We start from the raw sequence: 22,720 nt of genomic DNA, 5'->3' as shown, positions 1-22,720 counted from the left end.
ACGGGGCCGGGAGTCCATCACGCATGCATACGCCACCACCCTGCGATGTACCAGCTGCTCGGCGGACATCATACAGGTGGCGTACGCTGTGTGCGCGCATGTAATTAATCTGGTTGGCTTAAAAAGAGGTAAGGAACGTAGGCAGGTCGGTGGGCCCAACAAAACACCGTTCCGGTACAGTGGCCGCTGCTCCCAACTGCCACCGGTATGCCCTTATCGGGGTGTACCACCCGGAACCTATCATTGGTTCGCCCCCAACTGATAGTCGGAGCTACCAGTTCGCTCGAACTGGTTTGAACCAGTAGAATCCCACCCCTGTGCCTCTGCCAGCAAAAACAGAGCTCGGGAGGGCCACGTGTAGGCCCTCAAGCTCTGTTTACACTGGTAGAGGGTTGCAGGAGGCTGTCGCAGCCAAAAATGGAGCTCGGAAGCCCATTTTTGCTGGCAGAGTGCTGAGTCCGCCACAGGTGCCCCCCGACACGAGTGATGTCGAGCTGGCCACGCCCACCTGGCCACACCCACCCCAGTCCCCCCCCGAGGTCAAACACAACCCTGATGCGGCCCTCAATGAAATTGTGTTTGACACCCCTGTTTGATGCAATCAGCTGTGTATTAACAAGCTGGTGAGAAAAGCAGGCACATTTCTCATCCTATTTTTCCTCTGTATAATCTACGCTGCCGGCTAAAGAGAAAACTCGGACTTGTCCCCGTGTTGCGTTCGTGGATTTACAATCTTACCAATGCTTGTCAGTGGTGCTGTTGGAGGATTTTAGAAACCATAAATTGGGAGGGGGGGAAAATCCACATTAGAGCTTGAACTGCCGACAGATTGATGAAGCAGGGAACTGCTGAGCACAGCAGGTCCATCAATCAGCCTAATTGATAGCTCTCTCCCTAGATCCTACCAGGGCTGCATTAGCTGCTGGTGAGCCTGATAAAAAGCCACAAATTCCTGTGCTGAGATTTGTTTGTTTGCTGGTTCTTAAAATTATTTGAGGCCCATCTTCCTTTCCTGGTCCAGGATTCTATCCTCCACGAGCTGCACTGGTTACCGATCGGTCTCCGGATACGCTTCAAAGTGCTAGTCGTAACTTATAAAGCCCTTCATGGTATTGGACCTGGGTACTTGAGAGACCGCCTGCTGCCAATTACCTCCCACAGACCCGTTAGATCGCACAGGGTCGGCCTCCTCCGGGTTCCGTCTACCAGCCAATGCCATCTGGCTACTACCCGGGGGAGGGCCTTCTCTGTTGCAGCTCCGGCCCTTTGGAATGAACTCCCCGCGGAGATTCGGACCCTCACCTCTCCCCAGGCCTTCCGGAAAGCCATCAAAACCTGGCTGTGCCGGCAGGCCTGGGGTTGATGAGTTCCCCTCCCCTCTCGACTTGTATGGCTGTATGACTCTTGTGTATTTTAATTACGTGTATTGTGTTTGTATCCCCTTTTTCCCCTTTTGAGTTGTTCGCCGCCCTGAGTCCCTCCCGGAGAAGGGCGGCATACAAATAAATTAAATCTTAATCTTAATTCGCTGCACTCATTCATTGAGTCCCTGCTCATCTCACGACTGGACTACTGTCGTGCACTCTACATGGGGCTGCTGGACTGCCATCTGTCAGAAATTGTGTAGGGTCTCCTGCTTGGGCAGGGGGGTTGGACTAGATGACCTACAGGGTCCCTTCCAACTCTGTTAATCTGTATTAATCATTTTAAATGTGTGGCCATCTAATCTTCTCCCAACGCTCGGGAGAAAAATCAGGTCTTTACGGTCTTAAAGGTAAAGGTTTCCCTCGCACATATGTGCTAGTCGTAACCGACTCTAGGGGGCGGTGCTCATCTCCATTTCAAAACCGAAGAGCCGGCGCTGTCCGAAGACGTTCTCCGTGGTCATGTGGCCAGTATCACTAAACACCAAAGGCGCACGGAACGCTGTTCCCTTCCCACCAAAGGCGGTCCCTTTTTTTCTACTTGCATTTTTCATGTGCTTTCGAACTGCTAGGTTGGCAGAAGCTCACGGGAGCTCACTCTGTTACGCGGCGCTGGGGATTCGAACCGCCGACCTTTCTGATCGACAAGCTCAGCGTCTTAGCCACCGAGCCACCGCGTCCCTCTTTACAGTCTTAGGGAAGGCTAAAAGGATGGAGGCCTGTTGAACTTCCGGGACCAGAGTGTTCCACGGGGAAAACAAACAGTTTTTTAGTTCCCATCAGGTGGGAATATTTGATGGAAGGAACTAGAAGACCAGAACTGATGGCCTTGGTGGGAAGACCCCATTGCAGTCATTAGTAAAGGACTACTTGCCCTGTGAATCACACTTTTCATCCAAGAAATTATGTAGACGTTGTTCTTCATCAGAACAGAGTTGGAAGGGATCTTGGTAGGGTCATCTAGTCCAACGCCCCGCCCAAGCAGGAGACCAAACCCCATTTCTGACAGATGGCAGTCCAGTCTCTTCTTGAAAGCCTCCAGTGATGAAGCTTTAACGACATCCGAAGGCAATTTCTGTTCCATTGGTCAATTGCTCTCACTGTCAGAAAACTTCTCCTTATTTGAGATCTTTTTCTAACCTTTCGAAGCTTCTGCGAGCCAAGCTAATCTCTGTTCATAAAAATGCAATTTTTGGTCTTGTGTTGCTCAACGGCTTAATGAAATTTGGATCTAGAACGGGCTTGTGCAGTTTAATATAGGATTGAGATAAAAGAATGGTGGCCATAGCCATAGCACTTAGAGTTATACACCGCTTTATAGTGTTTTACAGTCCCCTCTCTAAGCAGTTTACAGAGTCAGCCTATTGCCCCCCCAACAGTCTGGGTCAGTGGTGGGATTCAGCCAGTTCGCACCTATTCGGGAGAACCGGTTGGTAACTTTCTAAGCAGTTCGGAGAACCGGTTGTTGGAAGAAATCTTTTGGTTTTTTCCCACTTTTCAGGGCTAATCCTGTAAGGAAGGCAGGAAGGAAACATTCTGGTATTGTTTCCAGCCTAATCTTTATTGCCCTGCTTACAGAAACTGCCTCTCCAGTTAACCCTTATTACCAATGTAACAACTAAGGTGAAGCGCCCATCGACCTGAGTGACATTGACTTGGCCACGCCCACATGATCACATGACCACCGAGCCCTGCCTACCCAGCTGGTCATTAGGGCAGCGAACTGGTTGGTAAATTATTGGAATCCCACCACTGGTCTGGGTCCTCCTTTTACCCACCTCGGAAGGATGGAAGGCTGAGTCAACCTTGGAGCCCGGTGATATTTCAAACTGCCAAATTGCAGTCAGCAGAAGTAGCCTGCACTACTGCATTCTAACCCCTGCGTGACTGTGGTTCTGGTTTAAAATGATTGAGCGGTTGTTTTTTAAAAAAGAGTTACTTTCATTACAAGCAGTGAAAGCAACACTTTTTTTAAAGCAATCCCAGAAGAGGTTGAAGGGGAATAATGGAAGGAGAGCGAGCCATCTTGAATGACTCTATGAACCCCAGTAAGGAATCCCCACAGGTGGGGGGGAAATGGAAATGGAATGGAATGGAAAGTTTATTTATAGGCCGCCCTTTTCCCTGGGGGGACTCAGGGCGGCTTACAATTCATGGGGAGGGGAATACAAACAGTAAGACATAAAACAATACATAATTAAAAATAGAACACAACATTCATCATTCGGGAGGGGACGGATTACAATCTAACCACAGGCCTGACGGGATAGCCAGATCTTAAGGGCTGTGCGGAAGGTCTGGAGGGTGGTGAGGGTACGGATCTCCACGGGGAGATCGTTCCAAAGGAGGAACTACTCCTCCGCGTAGTCGCCAGTCGACACTGACTGGCAGATGGAATTCAGAGGAGGCCTAATCTGTGTGATCTAATTGGTCGTGAGGAGGTGACTGAAGACTGCAAAATCAGAAGAAAGTTAAGAAAAAGAAGCAATTGGAAGCTGTGTTGGTGTCCCCAAATCTTCATGATTCATATATATGGGACACTGAAGGCAAATCAAATGAACATTCGACTTGGCAGCAAGAGGAAGTTGGGATTCTTTTTTTTTTAAAAAAAAGGAAAACCTAAAGGAATAATCACAGCAGCACGAGACAGGCGATTCAAATTCGTAGCGTTAAAGCCAAAACTGAACCTATTTCAAAAGGTAAGAAAACGCTGACTCTGTCAGTTCGAAGCGGGATGTGTAGATCCCCCCCACCCCTCATTAGTGGCTGTAGCCAAATTGATCCGACTGAGAATAGACGCAACACAGTTGAATTGTCAAAATTGTGGATCGTTGCTTATGAAGAAAGTTCGGCTTTATTGTTAGCAAAACTGCTGAGACCCTGCCACGTTAAAAAAAAAAAAAGCCTTAGAAAAGGAGGATGGCAAGATTTTAAAACCCAGACTTCAGAAACACTACCCATGAGTTCTATAACTTTTAAATAAATATTTGGAATTTTTAAATTCACCGACTTTATGGATGAATCAGAACCACCAAGCACGTGTGATTCTGGGCAGCTGACCGCATGGAGTTGAGAGTGGGGGTGGGTATTGATACTCTCTCTGGGCTTTGCACTTGAGCTTCCTGTTCCTGTGGAAGAACATGTATTCTGTTGGCCGTTGTCAGATTCCCGTGGGGCTGTGTACAAATCCTAGCCGTTTGTCTGAGCTATGTTTGGTTGAAGTTTGGCTGATGCAACGAAGGGGCTTGTTGGGCAATCCCTATTGTGGCTGAGGGCTAACCTAGCACTGATGATGTTACCTAGTCAGGTAATGAAATGTCTGCAAGAGAACAAGGAAGCACAGAGAGCACCAAGGATCCCTCATTTCAACCCCAAGCTACAAATATTCTCCTTTATTAGAACCTGGAGTTAAGGAGAAACTTCCTGAGAACAATTAATCCATGGAACAGCTTGCTGTTGAAGGCTTTCAAAAAGAGACTGGTCAGCCATTTATCTGAAATGGTACAGGGTAGGGATGGCTAACCTTTTTGTCGTCACGTGCCAAAAGTGCGTGCATACGCATGCGCCCGCACCCATAATGCAATGCTTTCGCATGCCCAAACCCACCGTGCCCCCATGCATGCACGCATGACCTCCCCATGTGCATCCTGGCCCCTGTGCATGCATGCACAACCCCCTGCGCCCCCCTGCACATGCGCCCCACTCCCCCTCGCCCATTTTTGCTTCTAGGTTGGTGCACGAAGCTTTCCAGGCCCAAAATGGGGCAGGGGAAGGCTTGCATGGTGCCACATGCCCTGGAAGGCCTCCTGCACCAACCTGGAAGCAATAACGGGCCACAGGAATGGTGCACAAAGTCCCAACACGTAATGTGAGCGCTCCCCTGTGCATGCACCCCACGCCCTGCGCATGCGTGCACCACATGCGAGACAGAGACCTGGAGACCAGCTGGCTGGCAAGAGGCATGCACATGCGCAGTGGAGCTTGGCTTGAGCAATGGCTGGTGTGCCCACAAAGAGGGTTCTATGTGCCCTCTGTGGCATGCGTGTCATAGGTTTCCCCATCATGGGTATAGGGTCTCCTGCTCAAGTCAGGGGTTGGACTAGAATAGCAATAGCAGTTAGACATATACCGCTTCATAGGGCTTTCAGCCCTCTCTAAGCGGTTTACAGAGTCAGCATATTGCCCACAACAACAATCCGGGTCCTCATTTTACCCACCTGGGAAGGATGGAAGGCTGAGTCAACCCTGAGCCGGTGAGATTTGAACCGCCGAACTGCAGAACTGCAGTCAGCTGAAGTAGCCTGCAGTGCTGCATTTAACCACTGCGCCACCTCGGCTCATGACCTCCAAGGTCTCTTCTGACTCTATCAGTCTAGATTTCTATGCGTTCTTTGTGCTCTTATTAACCATCGCCGATCGCTCTCAGGCTTCAGTGCAAAACAGCCCTTTTTTTTTTAAGGCCCTCTCATTCGGATTTGCTGCCCTCGCTTGTGTTCCTTCAACAAGTTTGAACAAGATCGTGCCGAGTGAGTTTTCCCACCTCTGGCTAAGGGAGGCATCTCTTCTGCTCCTTCGTGCGATGACGTCTCTCCATTCAGAAGAAGAAGAAGAAATGGGTGGAATTTTGGCCCGGGGGGTTTGTTGTGACTCTTTGATTTGCTGGCGTTATTTATGTCAAGGACAAAATCCAATCCAGAAAGCTAAGGGAGAGAAAGATGAAAGCTGCTTGCAACATAGCAATTTGGAAGAGGAGAATGTGTTGCAACCAGTTTTCTGGCTGGATTGAGAAGCTGCTGCTTTGACTTTTTAACCGGAGTGACTTTTTCCGAAACTCCGATTTGACAGGTAACTGAGAAGGCGCCTTCCCTTCTTCTGGGTTCTCCTTTTTAATCTCATTTGAGACGTTTGCATTTTGTTGCATCTGCTCGGGATCCTTATTGCAACCTTGCATTGCTTAGCAGTTCTGGAACAATTCAGAAGGTCCAGAATTCAGAGAGCACCTGATATATATCTGGAACAAAGGAGTAAGTTCTGTTAAGGCTTTTGTCGTTCTGTTAGATGCAGGGAGAAAAAAAACAGAAAGATATTTATGCCTTCCCTTCGTCGTCTTCTGTTGAGCTTAATACATGATATTGTTTACTGCTTGCCGGCTCTGGCAGAATGGGTGGTGAATCCAGATCCTTGCTTCCTGCTGTATCATTTCACCGATTAAAAACTTTTTCTAACTTGGAATTTTATATATCATTTAATCGTCCAGGAAAGAAGTGGAGCATTGACGGAACAAAATCAGCATTGATAAAGGAGAATATTTGTAGCTCAGGGTTGAAATGTGGGGGTCCTTGGTGCTCTCTGAGCTTGCTTGTTTTCTTGTACTGCTTTCATTACTGAGCCGGCTTGTTTTATTTTATTTATTTAGTTTGTCAAACGTGCGAGACAACAGGTCTAAGTATAAACATGGAACATGAACACAGGATGTGAGTTCGAATAAATGGGGACAGTAGGACAGGGACAGTAGGACACGCTGGTGTACTTATGCACGCCCCCTTTACGGACCTGTTAGAAATGGGGTGAGGTCCACGGTAGACAGTTTGAGGTTGAAACTGTGGGGGTTTGAGGCTAACAACAAAGTCAGGTAGGGCATTCCAGGTGTTGACCACTCTGTTGCTGAAGTCTTATTTTCTGCAAACGAGTTTGGAGTGGTTTACCTTGAGTTTGTCTCTATTGTTTGCCTGTGTATTATTGCAGTTGAAGCCGAAGTGGTCATTGACAGGTAGGATGTTGTAGCAGGCAATTTTGTATACTACGCTTAGGTCAGACTTTAGTCGGCGTAGTTCTAGGTTATCCAAGCTCAAAATTTCGAGCCTGGTGGCATAAGGTATTGTGTTGTGAGCAGAGGAGTGGAGGGCTCTTCTCGTGAAATATTTCTGGACTCGCTCAATCGTATTAATGTCCGATATACAGTGCGGATTCCAGAGTATTCGAGAATTGGTCTGGCAAAAGTTTCGTGTGCCCTAGTTTGCAGTACAATGTTATCGGAGAAGAAGCTTCGCAAAATTTCTTGTAACGACTTTCCTTACTCGAAGTAGTGAATGAACATCATCAGTGCTACTACGAAAGAGTGGGGTTTGCTCTCAGAACTCATCCATGAACACCAAGCCAGAAGACATGATGAAAAGACCCTTTCATTTCAGAACTCATGGACGGACCATCTTTTCAATTGAGAAAATGTGGCCACCCGAGACCAAGCCAAGTCAAAAAAATGCTAGAAAGTTTCTAGAAGCCTGGCACGCTGACAAATTAGCCATAGATGGACACATAGACATCAACAATATCTATAGACAGGGGTGGGCTGTTACGGTTTCGCCCAGGTTCGGGCGATCCCCTGGCGAAAATTCTGCATGGTTCGGCAAACCCCCAAATCCCACTCCTGGCTGGCCACGCCCACCACACCACACCCCTCCTGGGAGTCTCTACGTGGCCTGTCAAGTAAGTTCAGGGCCCACACAGAGACGGGGACATGAAAAATGGGCATCCCGGAGTCTCTGGAAGACTGGAAATGGGCCTGTTTCCGGCCTCAGGACGCCTCTGGAGCCTGGGGAGGCCATTTTCGCCCTCCTGGAGGCTCGAGGAATGGTCATAATGGGGTGAAAACTGGTCATGTCACTTTTTAGTGTCGTCGTAACTTTCAGCGGTCACTAAATGAATGGTTGTAAGTTGAGGGCCACTTGTATGCCTATTTGTCCAATAGCATACTTCTCAAAGACATGCCTCTAACTTTTTAATATTCCTGGAAAAAAGTAGGAAAGGGTAGGGTAGAATTATTAGAATTAGAATTAGAATTAGAGTAGAGTAGAAAGGAATAAGAATAGGAATAGGATAGGATAGAATAGAATAGAATAATAGAACAGAACAGAACAGTGTATAGTAGAGTAGAACAGGACAGGAGACAGACAGGAATAGGAATAGGAATAGGAATAGAACAGAACAGAACAGAACAGAACAGAATAGAATAGAATAGAATAATAGAATGGAACGGAACAGAACAGAACAGAGTAGCGTACAGTAGAGTAGAACAGGATAGGAGACAGGACAGGAATAGGAATAGGAATGGGATAATAGAATGGAACGGAACAGAACAGAATAGAATAGAATAGAATAATAGAATGGAACGGAACAGAACAGAACAGAACAGAGTAGCGTACAGTAGAGTAGAACAGGATAGGAGACAGGACAGGAATAGGAATAGGAATAGGATAATAGAATGGAATGGAACAGAACGGAACAGAACAGAAGAGAGTAGCAAACAGTAGAGTAGAACAGGACAGGAGACAGGACAGGAATAGGAACAGGAATAGAGATTCTTTATTGACCAAGTGTGATTCAGCACAGAAGGAATTTGTCTCCAGTGCATAAGCTCTCAGTGTACATACAAGCAACAAGTAATAAATCATGTACCCAATGACTGCAACAATACATTTCTCTTTTCCTCCTATTATTACTACTCATACTTTGAGGGTTTGTGATTGCTGGGCTTCCTACTAGCAGGTTATTATCTATTTTGGTTTAGCCTTCAAAGTACTTGCAAGACTAGAATTTGACAGGTTTTCTCATAATGAGGTTGACTCCCAGGGATTCAAGTGGAACAAGTAGTACATGGCTTCAAGACAGAGCCTGAAATGATGGACAAATGGCTGCTCAATTGGGAGTTCTTTGGTGTCCAAATCCATAACCACTTAAGTTTCTGACATTTAGATAGCATTGATTTTTCTGGAAAGCTTTAAAGAATCCCAAGTGTAATCAAGCCTGACTACTATGGATAAAGTAAAGGTAAAGGTTCCCCTCGCACATAGGTGCTAGTTGTTCCCAGCTCTAGGGGGCGGTGCTCATCTCCGTTTCAAAGCCGAAGAGCCAGCGCTGTCCGAAGACGTCTCCGTGGTCATGTGGCCGGCATGACTAAACGCCAAAGGCTCACGGAATGCTGTTACCTTCCCACCAAAGATGGTTCCTATTTTTCTACTTACATTTTTACATGCTTTCGAACTGCTAGGTTGGCAGAAGCTGGGACAAGTAACGGGAGCTCACTCCATTACGTGGCACTAGGGATTCGAACCGCCGAACTGCCGACCTTTCTGATCAACAAACTCAGTGTCTTAGCCACTGAGCCACCACACCCCCTCTATTATGGGTGCTATTTGATTATTTAGCACATAGTGTGTGAAACCGCTGTGATAAAGAAACGTAAGAGTGGCACAGTGGTTGGAATGCAGTACTGCAGGCTACTTCTGCTGACTGCCAGTAGTTTAGCAGTTCGATCTTCATTGGCTCAAGGTTGACTCAGCCTTCCAACCTTCCAAGGTGGGTAAAATGAGGACCCAGATTGTTGCGGACGAGAGGCTGATTCTGTAAATTGCTTAGAGAGGGCTGCAAAAATACTATGAAGTGGTGTATAAGTCTAAGTGCTATTGGGAAGGAAGGAAGGAAGGAATGGAAGGAAGGAAGGAAGGAAGGAAGGAAGGAAGGAAGGAAGGAAGGAAGGAAGGAAGGAAGGAATGGAAGGAAGGAATGGAAGGAAGGAAGGAAGGAATGGAAGGAATGGAAGGAAGGAAAGGAAGGAAGGAAGGAATGGAAGGAAGGAATGGAAGGAAGGAAGGAAGGAATGGAAGGAAGGAAAGGAAAGGAATGGAAGGAAGGAAGGAATGGAAGGAAAGGAAGGAAGGAAGGAATGGAAGGAAGGAAGGAAGGAAGGAAGGAAGGAAGGAAGGAAGGAAGGAAGGAGCCATGGTGGCACACTAGAATGCAGAATGGCAGATAAACTCTGCCGATAGCCAGGAGTTCAATCCTGACCAGCTCAAGGTTGACTCAGCCTTCCATCCTTCCGAGGTTGGTAAAGTGAGGAACACAGCTTGTTGGGTGTAAGAGGCTGACTCTGTAAACCATTTAGAGAGGGCTATAAAGCACTGTGAAGTGGTATATAAGTCTAAGTGCTATTGCTATTTTCTAGGTAGTCCTTGACTTGCAACATTCATTTAGTGATGGCTTGAAATGACGACGTCACTGAAAAAAGTCACTTATAACCTGTTCTCGCACTTACAACCATCACAAGATTCCCCACAGTCACAGGGTGACTGTTAGACATCCCAGAGTTGTGACAAATGTGTTACTTAGTCTTTGCAGAGAGAGGGAGGGGGGAAGAGAAAAGACAGACAGAGGCAGGTATAGAAGAGAGAGAGAGAAAGATATAGAGGAGATAGAAGAGAGATGTGGGTGTGTGGGAGAGAGAGAGTGGGGCAGAGAGAGAGACAGATATAGATGAGATAAAGGAGAGATGAGAGAGAGAGAGAGGCAGATATAGAAGAGAGAGAGAGAAAGATATAGAGGAGATAGAGGAGAGATATGGGTGTGGGTGTGAGAGAGAATGGGACAGAGAGAGAGACAGATATAGATGAGAAAGGAGAGATGAGAGGCAGAGACACACACACACAGAGAGAAAGATATAAAAGAGATAGATTGTGTGTGTGAAAGAGAGAATGGGACACAGAGACAGATGGATATAGATGAGATAAAGGAGAGATGAGAGACAGATATATATATATATATATATATATATATATATATATATATATGTGTGTGTGTGTGTGTGTGTGTGTGTGTGTGTGTGTGTGTGTGTGTGTGTGTGAGAGAGAGAGAGAGAGAGAGAGAGAGAGATGTGGGTGGGTGGGTGAGAGAGAATGGGACAGAGAGAGAGAGAGAGAGAGATAGATGAGATAAAGGAGAGACGAGAGAGAGAGAGAGAAAGATATAAAGGAGGTAGATTGTGTGTGAAAGAGAGAATGGGACACAGAGACGGATATAGATGAGATAAAGGAGAGAGGAGAGACAGAGACAGAGAGAGAGAGAAAGATATAGAGGAGATAGATGTGTGTGTGTGAGAGAGAGAGAATGGAACAGAGAGAGAGAGAGACATATATTGATGAGATAAGGGAGAGATGAGAGAGACAGAGACAGATATAGGAGAGAGAGAGATACAGAGGAGATAGAGGAGAGATGTAGGTGTGTGAGAGAGAGTGAGTGGAACACAGAGAAAGATAGATATAGATGAGATAAAGGAGAGATAAGAGAGAGAGAGAGAAAGAGAGAGAGAGAGAGAGATAGAAGAGAGAGAGAGACATAGAGGCAGTGGTGGGATACGACCGATACGCTCCAGTACAGGCGTACCAGTGCCTGCTGGGAGTAAGGTGCTCCGGAGGGCCCACCCGCCTGCCTGCTCTCCTTACCTCTATTTGAGCCGAACCGGGGCATTTGAGCACAGAGGGTACAGCGCCTGCGTGATGATCCGCCAAGTAGCTGGAGTGTCGCAGGTAGTGGGTACACATCTATGTGCTGCGCGCGTGCACATGGTGGATGCCCAGCCCCGATGCAGCATACTGGTTGCAACCGGAGCTGGAACCCACCACTGCATAGAAGAGAGAGAGGATGGGTGTATGAGAGAGAGAGAGAGGGATAGAGACAGAGGCATATAGATGAGATAAAGGAGAGATGAAAGAGAGACCGAGACCGAGACGGATATAGAAGACAGACAGAGAGGGGGTGGGATAGAGAAAGAGACATATAGATGAGATAAAGGAGAGATGAGAGAGAGACAGAGAGTGATGTGTGTGTGTTTGTGTGTGTTGTATTTGTGCTGATAAATAAATAAAGGGAGACTAGTATAGATCTATTTCAAGCTATTTAGCTCTCATCAGCTAGCCATACCCTTACTGGGATTCGAACCTGGGCTGTATTACATATTAGGCAGATGTGTTAACCACTAAGCCACAAGATTCTCCTCCTTTATCAGCTGAGCCAGGGAAATAGGTATGTATTTAGTGTCACAACCCCTGGTATGCCCAAATATGGGAAGAGGCCTACTGCTTCCTTTCTCTGTCTATCGGCTCGTCACAAGAAACCATCCAGACGAAACCCAATATTTTTACTGTTGCCTTTGTTACATTTGTGTTGTATTTGTGCTGATAAATATAGATAGATAGATAGATAGATAGATAGATAGATAGATAGATAGATAGATAGATAGATAGATAGATAGATTAGATAGATAGATAGATAGATAGATAGATAGATAGATAGATAGATAGATAGATAGATAGATAGATGATAGATGGATGATAGATAGAGAGATAGATAGATAGATAGATAGAGATAGATAGATAGATAGATATAGATAGATATATAGATTAGATAGATAGATAGATAGATAGATAGATAGATAGATAGATAGATAGATAGATAGATAGATAGATAGATAGATAGATTGATTGATTTACAACTCCCGGTATGCCCAAATATGGGAGGAAGATCACTACTTCCATTCCATGGCTAGCTGATGAGAGCTAAATAGCTTGAAATAGATCTATACTAGTCTCCCTTTATTTATTTATCAGCACAAATACAACACACACACACACACACAACACACACACACACACACACACACACACACACACACACACACACACACACACACACACACACACACACACACACACACACACACACACACACACACACACACACATATATATATATATATATATATATATATATATATATATATATATATATATGACAGAGAGGGAGAGAGAGAGGGAGGGAGGGAGGGAGGGAGAGAGAGATGAGATGAGATGAGATAGAGGAGAGATGAGAAGAGAGAGAGAGATTAAACCAAAGAGGAACCACACCTTCAGCAAGCTTGCTACACCTGTACCGCTGGCTTTAGTGCTTAGCTTAATAGAGAATCACTGAGCAAAACTGGATTTTGGTTTTGTTTTTTATCAGTTAAAGTTTGCCTTCAGACAGTGTGTGCGTGGTAATGTGTGATTAGCAAAATGTATTCCCCTCTGAAAGTGGAAATAAAATTTTGTGGGAACTTGTAGTGCTCTTCCCTCCGCCTCAATACAGTCTGCCGAGATATATTTCCAATCCCGCGCCGTTTATTCGGTGCAAAGCACTTTAATGTTTTTCATACAGCACACAGATTGCACAGCATTTTGTAACTGCTCCGGTTTGAGGTTTTCCAAGCAAATTGTTATGAATGCTAAGAGTGTTTATTTCGCCTTCTGTTCAGCTATAGCTTATATTTAACTAGGTATAAAAATAGCATGTGCCTGTTTTTTTTAATTATTACGTTTCCTGTCCTGCAGGGAATGTTCCTTCTGTAGTTTGCTGTCTTGTGGCATAACTTAAACAAAAGTTTAATTTTAATTTGTTTATGTTTGTGAACCACCCAGATAACTATACTATTTAGCAGCCTATTTAATAAATGTACAGTACAGAGCAAATAAAGCGATCCCATTGGACAACCAGGTTTTTAACAGAAGCCGACAGATTGGCTGTGCAAGGCTGGAAATTTTACCTGCCATACAGGTGGTCCTTGGAGTGGTGCGGTAGCCTAGAGGTAGCACTCTCTCCTGACAATCAGGAGGCTGTGAGTTCGATCCTAGGTAGAGGCAGATATTTCTCTCTCTGGGCACGATAAGAATATATCTGCTGAACATAACTCCGCATTGGCGTCAGGAAGGGCATCTGGCCAGTAAACACTCCATTCAGTTGCCCAGGCTCCACCCTGCAAGGCAATGGTGAGTTCCAGCCAGTACGGCCCGGTATGGCCATACCAATAGTAATCGGGAGCAGCCGCCACCGTACCAGTACGGTGGCTCGTTTGGCCCACCTGCCCTCCCGCGTTCCATATCTGTTTTTAAAGCAACAGGCCAATTGCACACATGCACATAGCGTGTGGCACCTATGCGACCTCCAACAAGCAGCTGGGTGTCGCAGAGTTGGAGGAGTGTGGATGTGTGCACAGCACATGTCCAGCACATGCACAGCGCACATCCAGCGCGTACACGAACAGATCACGAGCAGCGTACCGATAGAGATGGTAGGAGCAACCCACCACTGCCGCAGGGGACTATGGGGTCATTAAAAGGAGATGATGATGATGATGATGATGATGATGATGATGATGATGATGATGATGATACAGGTGGTCCCCGGCTTATAAGTGATCAATTAGCAACCATTTGAAGTCAAGATGAACCTACCTGGGAGTATTTACAAGCTGGATTCTTAATTCCGACAGTCGGGTCCAATTGCGGTTGTAAGTCTAGGACTATCTGTAAAAAAAAAAAAAAGAAGGATAAAGTTTACTCCTCAGTTATTCTTACTAGGTATATGTACTGATTTTACAGTGGTAGAGACTAACTTGATTCTGCACCTAATAACGGCAGCAAGACTGTTGGTGGCGCAATACTGGAAGAAGGAAGACTTGCCTACAACTCAAGAATGGTCATTGAAAGTTACAAACTTAGCCGAGATGGCTAAAATATCGGCATATCTTAAAGATCACTCAAATGAGAGATATAAACGAGACTGGAAAAAATGGATTGACTATATACAAAATAAATACGGGACCAAGAAATTCCAGTTAGCCTATGCTTAAGATCAGAAATGATTTAAATTGTTTAAAGTTAGTTCAGCAAGAAGAAGCTAAGGTCGATGTAGAATGTCATTAATTTCTTTATTTCCTTTTTTTCCCAATAGATTTTAGACTGTGTTTGTTAAAAATCCATACCGTGTACGGGTTCTGGGAAGTCGGGGGGGGGGGAAGGAGGAGGGGGGTTGGGGGGAGGGTGGAGGCAGGGAGGGGTATGCATTAGGCTAGACAAGAATTTGGTGGTAAACTAGAATTATTTTGACACACAAAAAATTGTACTTCGATGTCTTACTGATTGAGGAATGATGAAATGTTTGTTTTAAAAGAAATAAAACTTTTGAACCTGAAAAAAAAATGAAGATGATGGGAAAATAGAGGAGGAAAGGGGACAAAGAATAAAATGAAAGATAATGGGGAATAGAAGAGAAAAAAAGCACTGATTTCCAGTTCCTATTGGGGCAGTAGAATAAGGTAATAACATAAAACTTTGACTTTTTATTTTTACGTAATAGTATGTCTGGCTGCAAAAGTTGATGGAATTAGTAGACATGGCTAAACTGGTTTCTTTGATTAAAGAAAGGAACACAATGCATTTTGTTTTGACTTGGAAACCATTCTTGGACTTTGTGCTTGAGGTGGGAAAAAATGAAAGGGAGGGAGGGTGGGAAGAAGGAGGGAGGAGCTGTGGTGGCGCAGTGGTTAGAATGCAGTATTTACCCACTGCCAGGAGTTCGATCCTGACAGGCTCAAGGTTGACTCAGCCTGCCATCCTTCCAAGGTCGATAAAATGAGGACCCGGATTCTTGGGGGGTGATATGCTGGCTCTGTAAACCCGCTAAGAGAAGGCTATAAAGCACTGTGAAGCGGTATATAAGTCTAAATGCTATCAATATTGCTTTTGCCTCAACAATCTGGGTCCTCATTGTACCCGCCTCAGAAGGATGGAAGGCTCAGTCCACCTTGAGCCAACCAGGATCGAACTGCTGGCAGTGAGCAGAGTTATCTTACAGTACTGCGTTCTAACCACTGCTGACAATCTGCTTTCTCATGTTGAAATTACAATGTACGCCGTTGCTATAATGTCCTCCTGTTCCTGTTGTTGTTGTTTTCCCTCAGAGTCAACGATTGCATTTTGCGGGTGAATGAGGTCGACGTATCCGAAGTTTCACATAGCAAAGCCGTTGAGGCGCTGAAGGAAGCCGGCTCCATCGTACGACTCTATGTCCGCCGGAGGAGACCTATTCTGGAGACTGTGGTGGAAATTAAACTGTTCAAAGGGCCCAAAGGTAATTATGGGCCATGCGGCAAACACAGCAGCGCAGGGGGTCTTCAACTTACGACCACCATTGGGTCATATATATGACTCAATGGTGGGTTCCAGATCCCATCGCAATCGGTGCGCTGCGACAGGGCCGGGCGTCCACCATGTGCACATACATACGCACCACCGCCCTGCGATGCTCCAGCTGCTTGGCGGAGCTTCGCGCAGGCGCCGTACACTGTGTGCATGGGCACAAATGGCCCTTTTGGGTCAAATATAGATAAGGAGGGTTTCCTCCGAAACACCGGAACAGAATGGTACCTGGTGCTTCCAGGACGCACCAGTACACTCATACCGGGGTGTACCGGCTGTAACCCACCACTGGTATGATCACCTCTTCCATAGCCAAGTGAGGTGTTTGTTAGTTGAATCATGCCTAATTTCACAGGCTTTTTTTTCTCATGGTTGTTAAGTGATTCACCCCCGATTTTACAACCTTCGTCACCATGGCTCTTAAGCGAATCATGTGGTTGTTAAGCAAATCCTTCCTCTCCCACTGACTGTGCTTGTCGAACGCCAACTGGGAAGATTGCAAATTAAGATCACGTGAAGTGTTAATACCACTTCAAAGGACTACGTGTACATGCTTCTTGCAGATAGGCAGCATGCTTCACTTTGGCAAGATACTGTCTCTAGGGCTGGATCAATGAAGAACTCAGCTTGGAAGAATCCCCGAGTGCCTTTCTTGGATTTGGGAGCCTGGCGTAGCCTGAGATACTGCTTTTGAGCTTAACTTTAGCTCACTTTCAATAAAGTGTATCCTCAATGAAGTTTCTTATCCTTTTTCATTTCCCTTTAGGCCTGGGATTCAGCATTGCCGGAGGTGTAGGAAACCAGCACATTCCTGGTGACAACAGCATCTATGTCACAAAAATTATTGATGGTGGAGCAGCGCAAAAGGATGCACGGTTGCATGTTGGAGACAGGCTTCTTATGGTGAGAATTGACTTTTTTTTTATCGATAGCGTGATGAAATATAACACATAACACGTACAGGCTCTTTACCAGTTTACCATGTATCTCTGTACCTCCTCATTTCCCATTAGGATCAACATGGTAGTACAGAACAGGATAACGAAAGAGTGGGAAGGGTCCTTGGAGGTCTTCTAGTCCAGCCCCCTCCTCGGGCAGGAAACCCTACAACATTTCAGACAAATGGTTGTCCAATCTCTTCCTAAAAACTTCCAGTGTTGGAGCATTCACAGCTTCTGGTGGCCAGTCGTTCCACTGATTAATTGTTCTGTCAGGAAATTTATCCTTAGTTCTAGGTTGCTTCTGTCCTTGATTAGTTTCCACCCATTGCTTCTTGTCCTGCCTTCAGATGCTTTGGAGAATAGCTTGACTCCCTCTTCTTTGTGGAAACCCCTGAGATATTGGAAGGCTGCTATGAGCCAAGGTGGCGCAGTGGTTAAATGCAGCACTGCAGGCTACTGCTAGATCAGCAGTTCAGCGGTTCAAATCTCAGGGTTGACTCAGCCTTCCATCCTTCCGAGGTGGGTAAAATGAGGACCCAGATTGTTGGGGGCAATATGCTGACTCTCTGTAAACCGCTTAGAGAGGGCTGAAAGGCCTATGAAGCGGTATATAAGTCTACTGCTATAAGTCTACTGCTATTGCTATTGCTATCATGTCTCCCCTATTTCTTCTTTTCATTAAACTAGACATACCCAGTTCCTGCAACCGTTCTTCATATGTTTTAGCCTCCAGTCCGTTAATCATCTTTGTTGCTCTTCTCTGCACTCTTTCTAGGGTCTCCACATCTTTTCTACATCGTGGTGACCAAAACTGAATGCAGTATTCCAAGTGTGGCCTTACCAAGGCCTTAGAGTAGATACAATGGGACTTTCCATAAATTGCAATAGCATTTAGGTTTATATACCAGCCCATAGTTCTTCACAGCACTCTCTGGGAAATTTAGAAGGCGGAAGCATTATTATTTGCATATTATCCTGAAAAATCTGGGTCCTCCTTTTACCAACCTCAGAAGGATGGAAGCAGGGGTGGGATTCAACCCATTCTCACCACTTTGGAGGAACCAAGTTGTTAACTTTCTAAGCAGTTCAGAGAACCGGTTGTTGGAAGAAATCATTAGGGCAGAGAATCGGTTGTTCAATTATATGAATCCCACCACTGGATGGAAGGCTGAGTTAACATCAAGACCCATCAGGATCAAACTCCAGGCTGTGGGCAGAGTTTGCCTGCAATACTGCACTTCAGTCACTGCGCCACCTCGGCTTTTAATCTCAGTTCTTTCCTTTTGATTTGCATGGCTCAGTTTCCACATCAGACCTGCTGAATGCGCCTTTATCTCTGCTTTCTTTCAGGTAAACAATTACAGTTTAGAAGAAGTCACCCACGAAGAAGCAGTAGCAATATTGAAGAACACATCGGATGTAGTCTATTTAAAAGTGGGGAAGCCAACCACCATCTATATGACCGACCCTTATGGCCCTCCAGATATTACTCATCGTAAGTTATGATATACAAGTTTCTTTTTTCTCAGATGTTGTTGTCAAATTCTAAGTTTTTGGATGACATTTTAAGGAAGAAGTACCAGAGATTCCGAATAGATGATTCTCGCTCAAAGCACCTTTAGTGAGGAATGAATGGGGAGAGGGGAAGATAAGAAACTATGTGACTGAAACCATAATTCTGGAGGAGGGAACAAGGTTAATCTAACCAAGGTGTAACATCACTTAATTGGTCCGGAACTCATATTATTGTAGCAGAAGAGCAAGCAGAGCTGAGGGCAGAGTTAAGCAAGTCATCAGCCTAGAGTGGTTATGTTTCCACAAATGCCTTAAGTCTAACCTCTCTTGGATTCCATTGACATCTGGCACTAATTTAGTACTGTATGAGAGGTCCTTGGTGCTCTCTGAGCTTCGTCGTTTTCTTGCAGACATTTCATTACCCAACTAGATAACATTATCAGTGTTAGTAACAGCCTAATCAAGAAACTACCAAGAATACTCCCACCGACAGCGTGAACCGCTTGTATATAAACAGAAAGCAAACCCCATTCCCTTCTAGCACTGATGATGTTACCTAGTTGGGTAATGAAATGTCTGCAAGAAAACGACGAAGCTCAGAGAGCATCCTCCTCCTTCTCCTCCTCCTCGTCCTTCTCCCCCATTCCCTTCTAGCACTGATGTTATCTAGTTGAGTGATGACATGTCTGCAACAAAACAACGAAGCTCAGAGAGCCCGAAGGATGCAAAATCCTCCTCCTCTCCTTCTAGCACTGATGATGTTACGTAGTTGGGTAATGAAACGTCTCCAAGAAAATGTCTGGGTAGATAAAGAACGAATATGGTTGTAAATTCTCATTGTTATCGCACAAGGTATTTGTTTTAGACGACACACTGTTTAATGGAAGATGGATTGTTTGTATTAAAATTATATATATATAATTTAATTCCAGAAAGTAGGCAATCCCAGTGCCTTTGGACCAATATCCTTTGAAGTTGTTTGCTTTCGATAGCCTCTTGAATCAAGTTATTTGTTCCCACCCTGAGAGAATAATGTTTAAGTGTATTCAATATTCTTCTTTCTAGACATTTTTAGGTGTCTATGCGGTGATAAAGATTTTATAGCTGCTTAATACCATATTCTTGTGGAAAATTAGGTCCAATAAGTCAGAGCATATTTTTATGTACATTCCTGATATCTGCATTGCGTATCTTTCATGGAGTAAGACCAATTGGTGCTCTCCAAAAAAGATTATAACCCCGTAATGGGTCACAGCCAAGGGTTGGGCCCCCTGGTTTTAGCCTTTGAGGCCTTAAACTTCCTAAAAATCCTTTCCATGTATGCCTGTTTGCAAAAAAAAAAAAAAAAAAAAAGACGAGGGGGCCACCTTGGATTTTCTGTAAATATCTCAGACTGTTCAGCATGAATTGAACGGTAGCATGAATTGAAGGGGCAATTGACTGATAATGGGCTGTCTTCTTTAACCCATAGCTTATTCCCCACAAATGGAAAACCACATCCTGTCTTCTGGCAACAACGGCACTTTAGAATACAAGACTTCTATGGCCCCCATCTCACCTGGAAGATACTCACCTATCCCAAAGCACATGCTAGTGGAAGATGACTACCCCAGGTTAGATATTCACCTTTACTGAGTGCCTTTGATTGATATGCTGGCTTCCAGGAACATGGGTTTTCTTTTTTCTTGCCGGGATTTTGATGCTCCACAGAGTACGAGCCTCTGAACAATCACATTTATACAGGAAAGAGGCAGTTATGATCCACCTGGCTGCCCCTTAAGATAATAAGGAGGTGCACTCTTTAAATTTTAAAAGAGGGATTCCCTTCTCGGTAATTTAATGGTTAGAAACGAGAGCTAAGCTAGAATCAAGAGAAGGATAAATAACATAGTGACTAACAAGGAGGAATTTCCTTCGCGCCACCATTTCTCTTTGTCGTAACTTTTTTTGTTGTTGTTGCCTCATCCTGTCCCGAAAGATCAGGTCTTCGCTCTGTTTCGTTCCGTTCCTTTCTGTCTGATCATTTAGAAACATTGTGTTGGGTCCCAAATTTTGCCGTTTGTCTGTCCACTGCATTCCGCTTTACCTTGTAACTTGTGAGATTCGAGTTGCCCCCTTAACTTAGCAGTAGAGCCTTTGAATTTCTGTCTGTCTTGGCCACATGGTTTCCCCTGTGGTTTTAAACCTGGGGAGGGGGAGGGAGCACCACTTTCCACCCCCACAAAGCTAATGTTTGCAGTTCTAACGGCCTCCTTGGTCTTCATACATGAATGTGATGCGCACGCAAGAGTAGGTGGGGAAAGGAATTCCCATTCATTTGCTTCTGAAGTCCCAGGAGAGGGGGGGGAAAACATTTCTCGCAAAAACGGGGGCTTTTTTGCCTTAGCCCAGCCCTGCTGAAGCCTGCAGAGTGCTGCTGGGGGTGAGTGAAGGCAAAAAACCTTTTTTATCTTACTTACCTCTTCGACATCTTGGTGCGTCTTATACACCGGTGCATCTTATAGTCGGAAAAATACGGTAGGTCAAGGGTGTCAAACTCAAGGCCTGTGGTCTGGATTTGGCCCATGGGGCTGCTATGGAAATAGCAAAGGACCGGCCCATAGTCAGTGAAAACGGAGCTTTGGGGAAGCGCGTTCAGCCCCCCCTGGGCTCCGTTTTCACTAGCAGAGGGCTGCAGGAGGCCATCGCGGCCTAAAACAGGGGCCAAGGTAATCGTGCATGCCCCCCCACCCCACCCCGAGCTCCGTTTTTGGTGGCAGAAGGCTAGCAGAACAAACTGTAAGCAAACCAAACCGAAGGAGAAACGTTTCCCCTTTTTGCATTTGAGCATGCAAGAAGGGACAGGAAAGGAGAAAGGGAAAGAAGTAAGATAAAGAAAAAGAAGGAAAGATGGAAAAAGAGCAAGGAAGGAAAAATAAGGAAAGTGGGGAAGGAAGAAGAAAGGAGAAGGGAGAGGGAAGGAAAAAGAAGAGAAGGAAGGAAGGAAGGAAGGAAGGAAGGAAGGAAGGAAGGAAGGAAGGAAGGAAGGAAGGAAGGAAGGAAGATTATAATGAGAGGGAGAGAGGGTCCGAGGGAAGTCCTACCTTAGCACTTGGCCATCACAGGTGCCCCCCACGCGTGTGACTTGGAACTGGCCACGCCCCCCCCCCTGTGTTCTCCCCCCCCCTCCATGTTAAACACAACCCTGATGTGGCCCACAATGAAATTGAGTTTGACACCCCTGGATTACGTTGCCTCTTCTCCCTCATATTGTGCATATTCTTTTCTTCTGCACTAATTTTATTAGTATAGTGAGGATATATTGGATAATTGACATCCCCAGGAGATAAGGCAGACGATGCTCCATACAAGCTCCCCGTGGTAGGGTTTCAGATGCTACCAAGAACTTTTGGCATTTTTGCCGGAAAGTTTTAAATGATTGTGGGGTCCTTGGTGCTCTCCGAGCTGGGTTGTTTTCTTGCCAACTGATGCACTGATGATGTTACCTAGTTGGGTCATGAAACGTCTGCAAAAAAACCCACCCAGCTCAGAGAGCACCAAGGTCTCCACAGTTCAACCCTGAGCTAAAGATATTATCTTCCATCAACATGGTCATTGCTTCTTTTATGGCAGATCGGGGCCCCAATGAAGGTGAATCCCCCGTTTCCAAACTTTGAGAAATATTTTAGACAGTGAAATAAATGCTGGTGACGAGGAGCGTAAATCCACAGCCTTTCCCAATTGCCCTAAACGTTCATGCTGGAGCCAGCCAAATCTCCAGGCAAAACATAGTGGAGGAAAAAATATATTTAAAAAGAACTAAATAAAATAATTTAGACATCTGCAGATTGACTCCCCGCTTAAGGGAAGGAGAAAACTGCCAAAGTCTTGGTAATTTATTCTCTGTTGGTCTACAATTGGATGAAGGATGCAATTGTGGATATTCATATTCCAAGAGACATCGCAAAACGTTTCAGCAGGTTTAGAACACATCTGCTTGAATGTTTTTAAAACTACC

At 45.3% G+C, this 22,720-nt stretch overlaps 1 protein-coding gene across 10 annotated transcripts in view; it reads left to right on the top strand.

Annotated features, from left to right (window-relative positions):
- Positions 1-22,720, top strand: part of DLG2 (discs large MAGUK scaffold protein 2) — a 1,057,900-nt gene that overhangs the window by 817,414 nt on the left and 217,766 nt on the right. For all 10 annotated transcript variants that reach the window (XM_087721030.1, XM_087721029.1, XM_087721034.1 and 7 more), the window contains 4 exons: positions 16,030-16,199; positions 17,034-17,170; positions 18,559-18,703; positions 20,195-20,336. In XM_087721030.1, coding sequence (XP_087577156.1) covers positions 16,030-16,199; positions 17,034-17,170; positions 18,559-18,703; positions 20,195-20,336 — 594 coding nt within the window. The remainder of the gene's footprint in view (positions 1-16,029; positions 16,200-17,033; positions 17,171-18,558; positions 18,704-20,194; positions 20,337-22,720) is intronic.

Source organism: Thamnophis sirtalis, unplaced genomic scaffold (genome assembly GCF_051295495.1).
Source record: "Thamnophis sirtalis isolate CommonGarterSnake01/CBP01778 unplaced genomic scaffold, rThaSir2_p1.2 scaffold_8, whole genome shotgun sequence".
NCBI lineage: Eukaryota > Metazoa > Chordata > Lepidosauria > Squamata > Natricidae > Thamnophis > Thamnophis sirtalis.
Note: the sequence above shows the minus strand (reverse complement) of the source record. Positions and strands in the feature narration are given on the sequence as shown.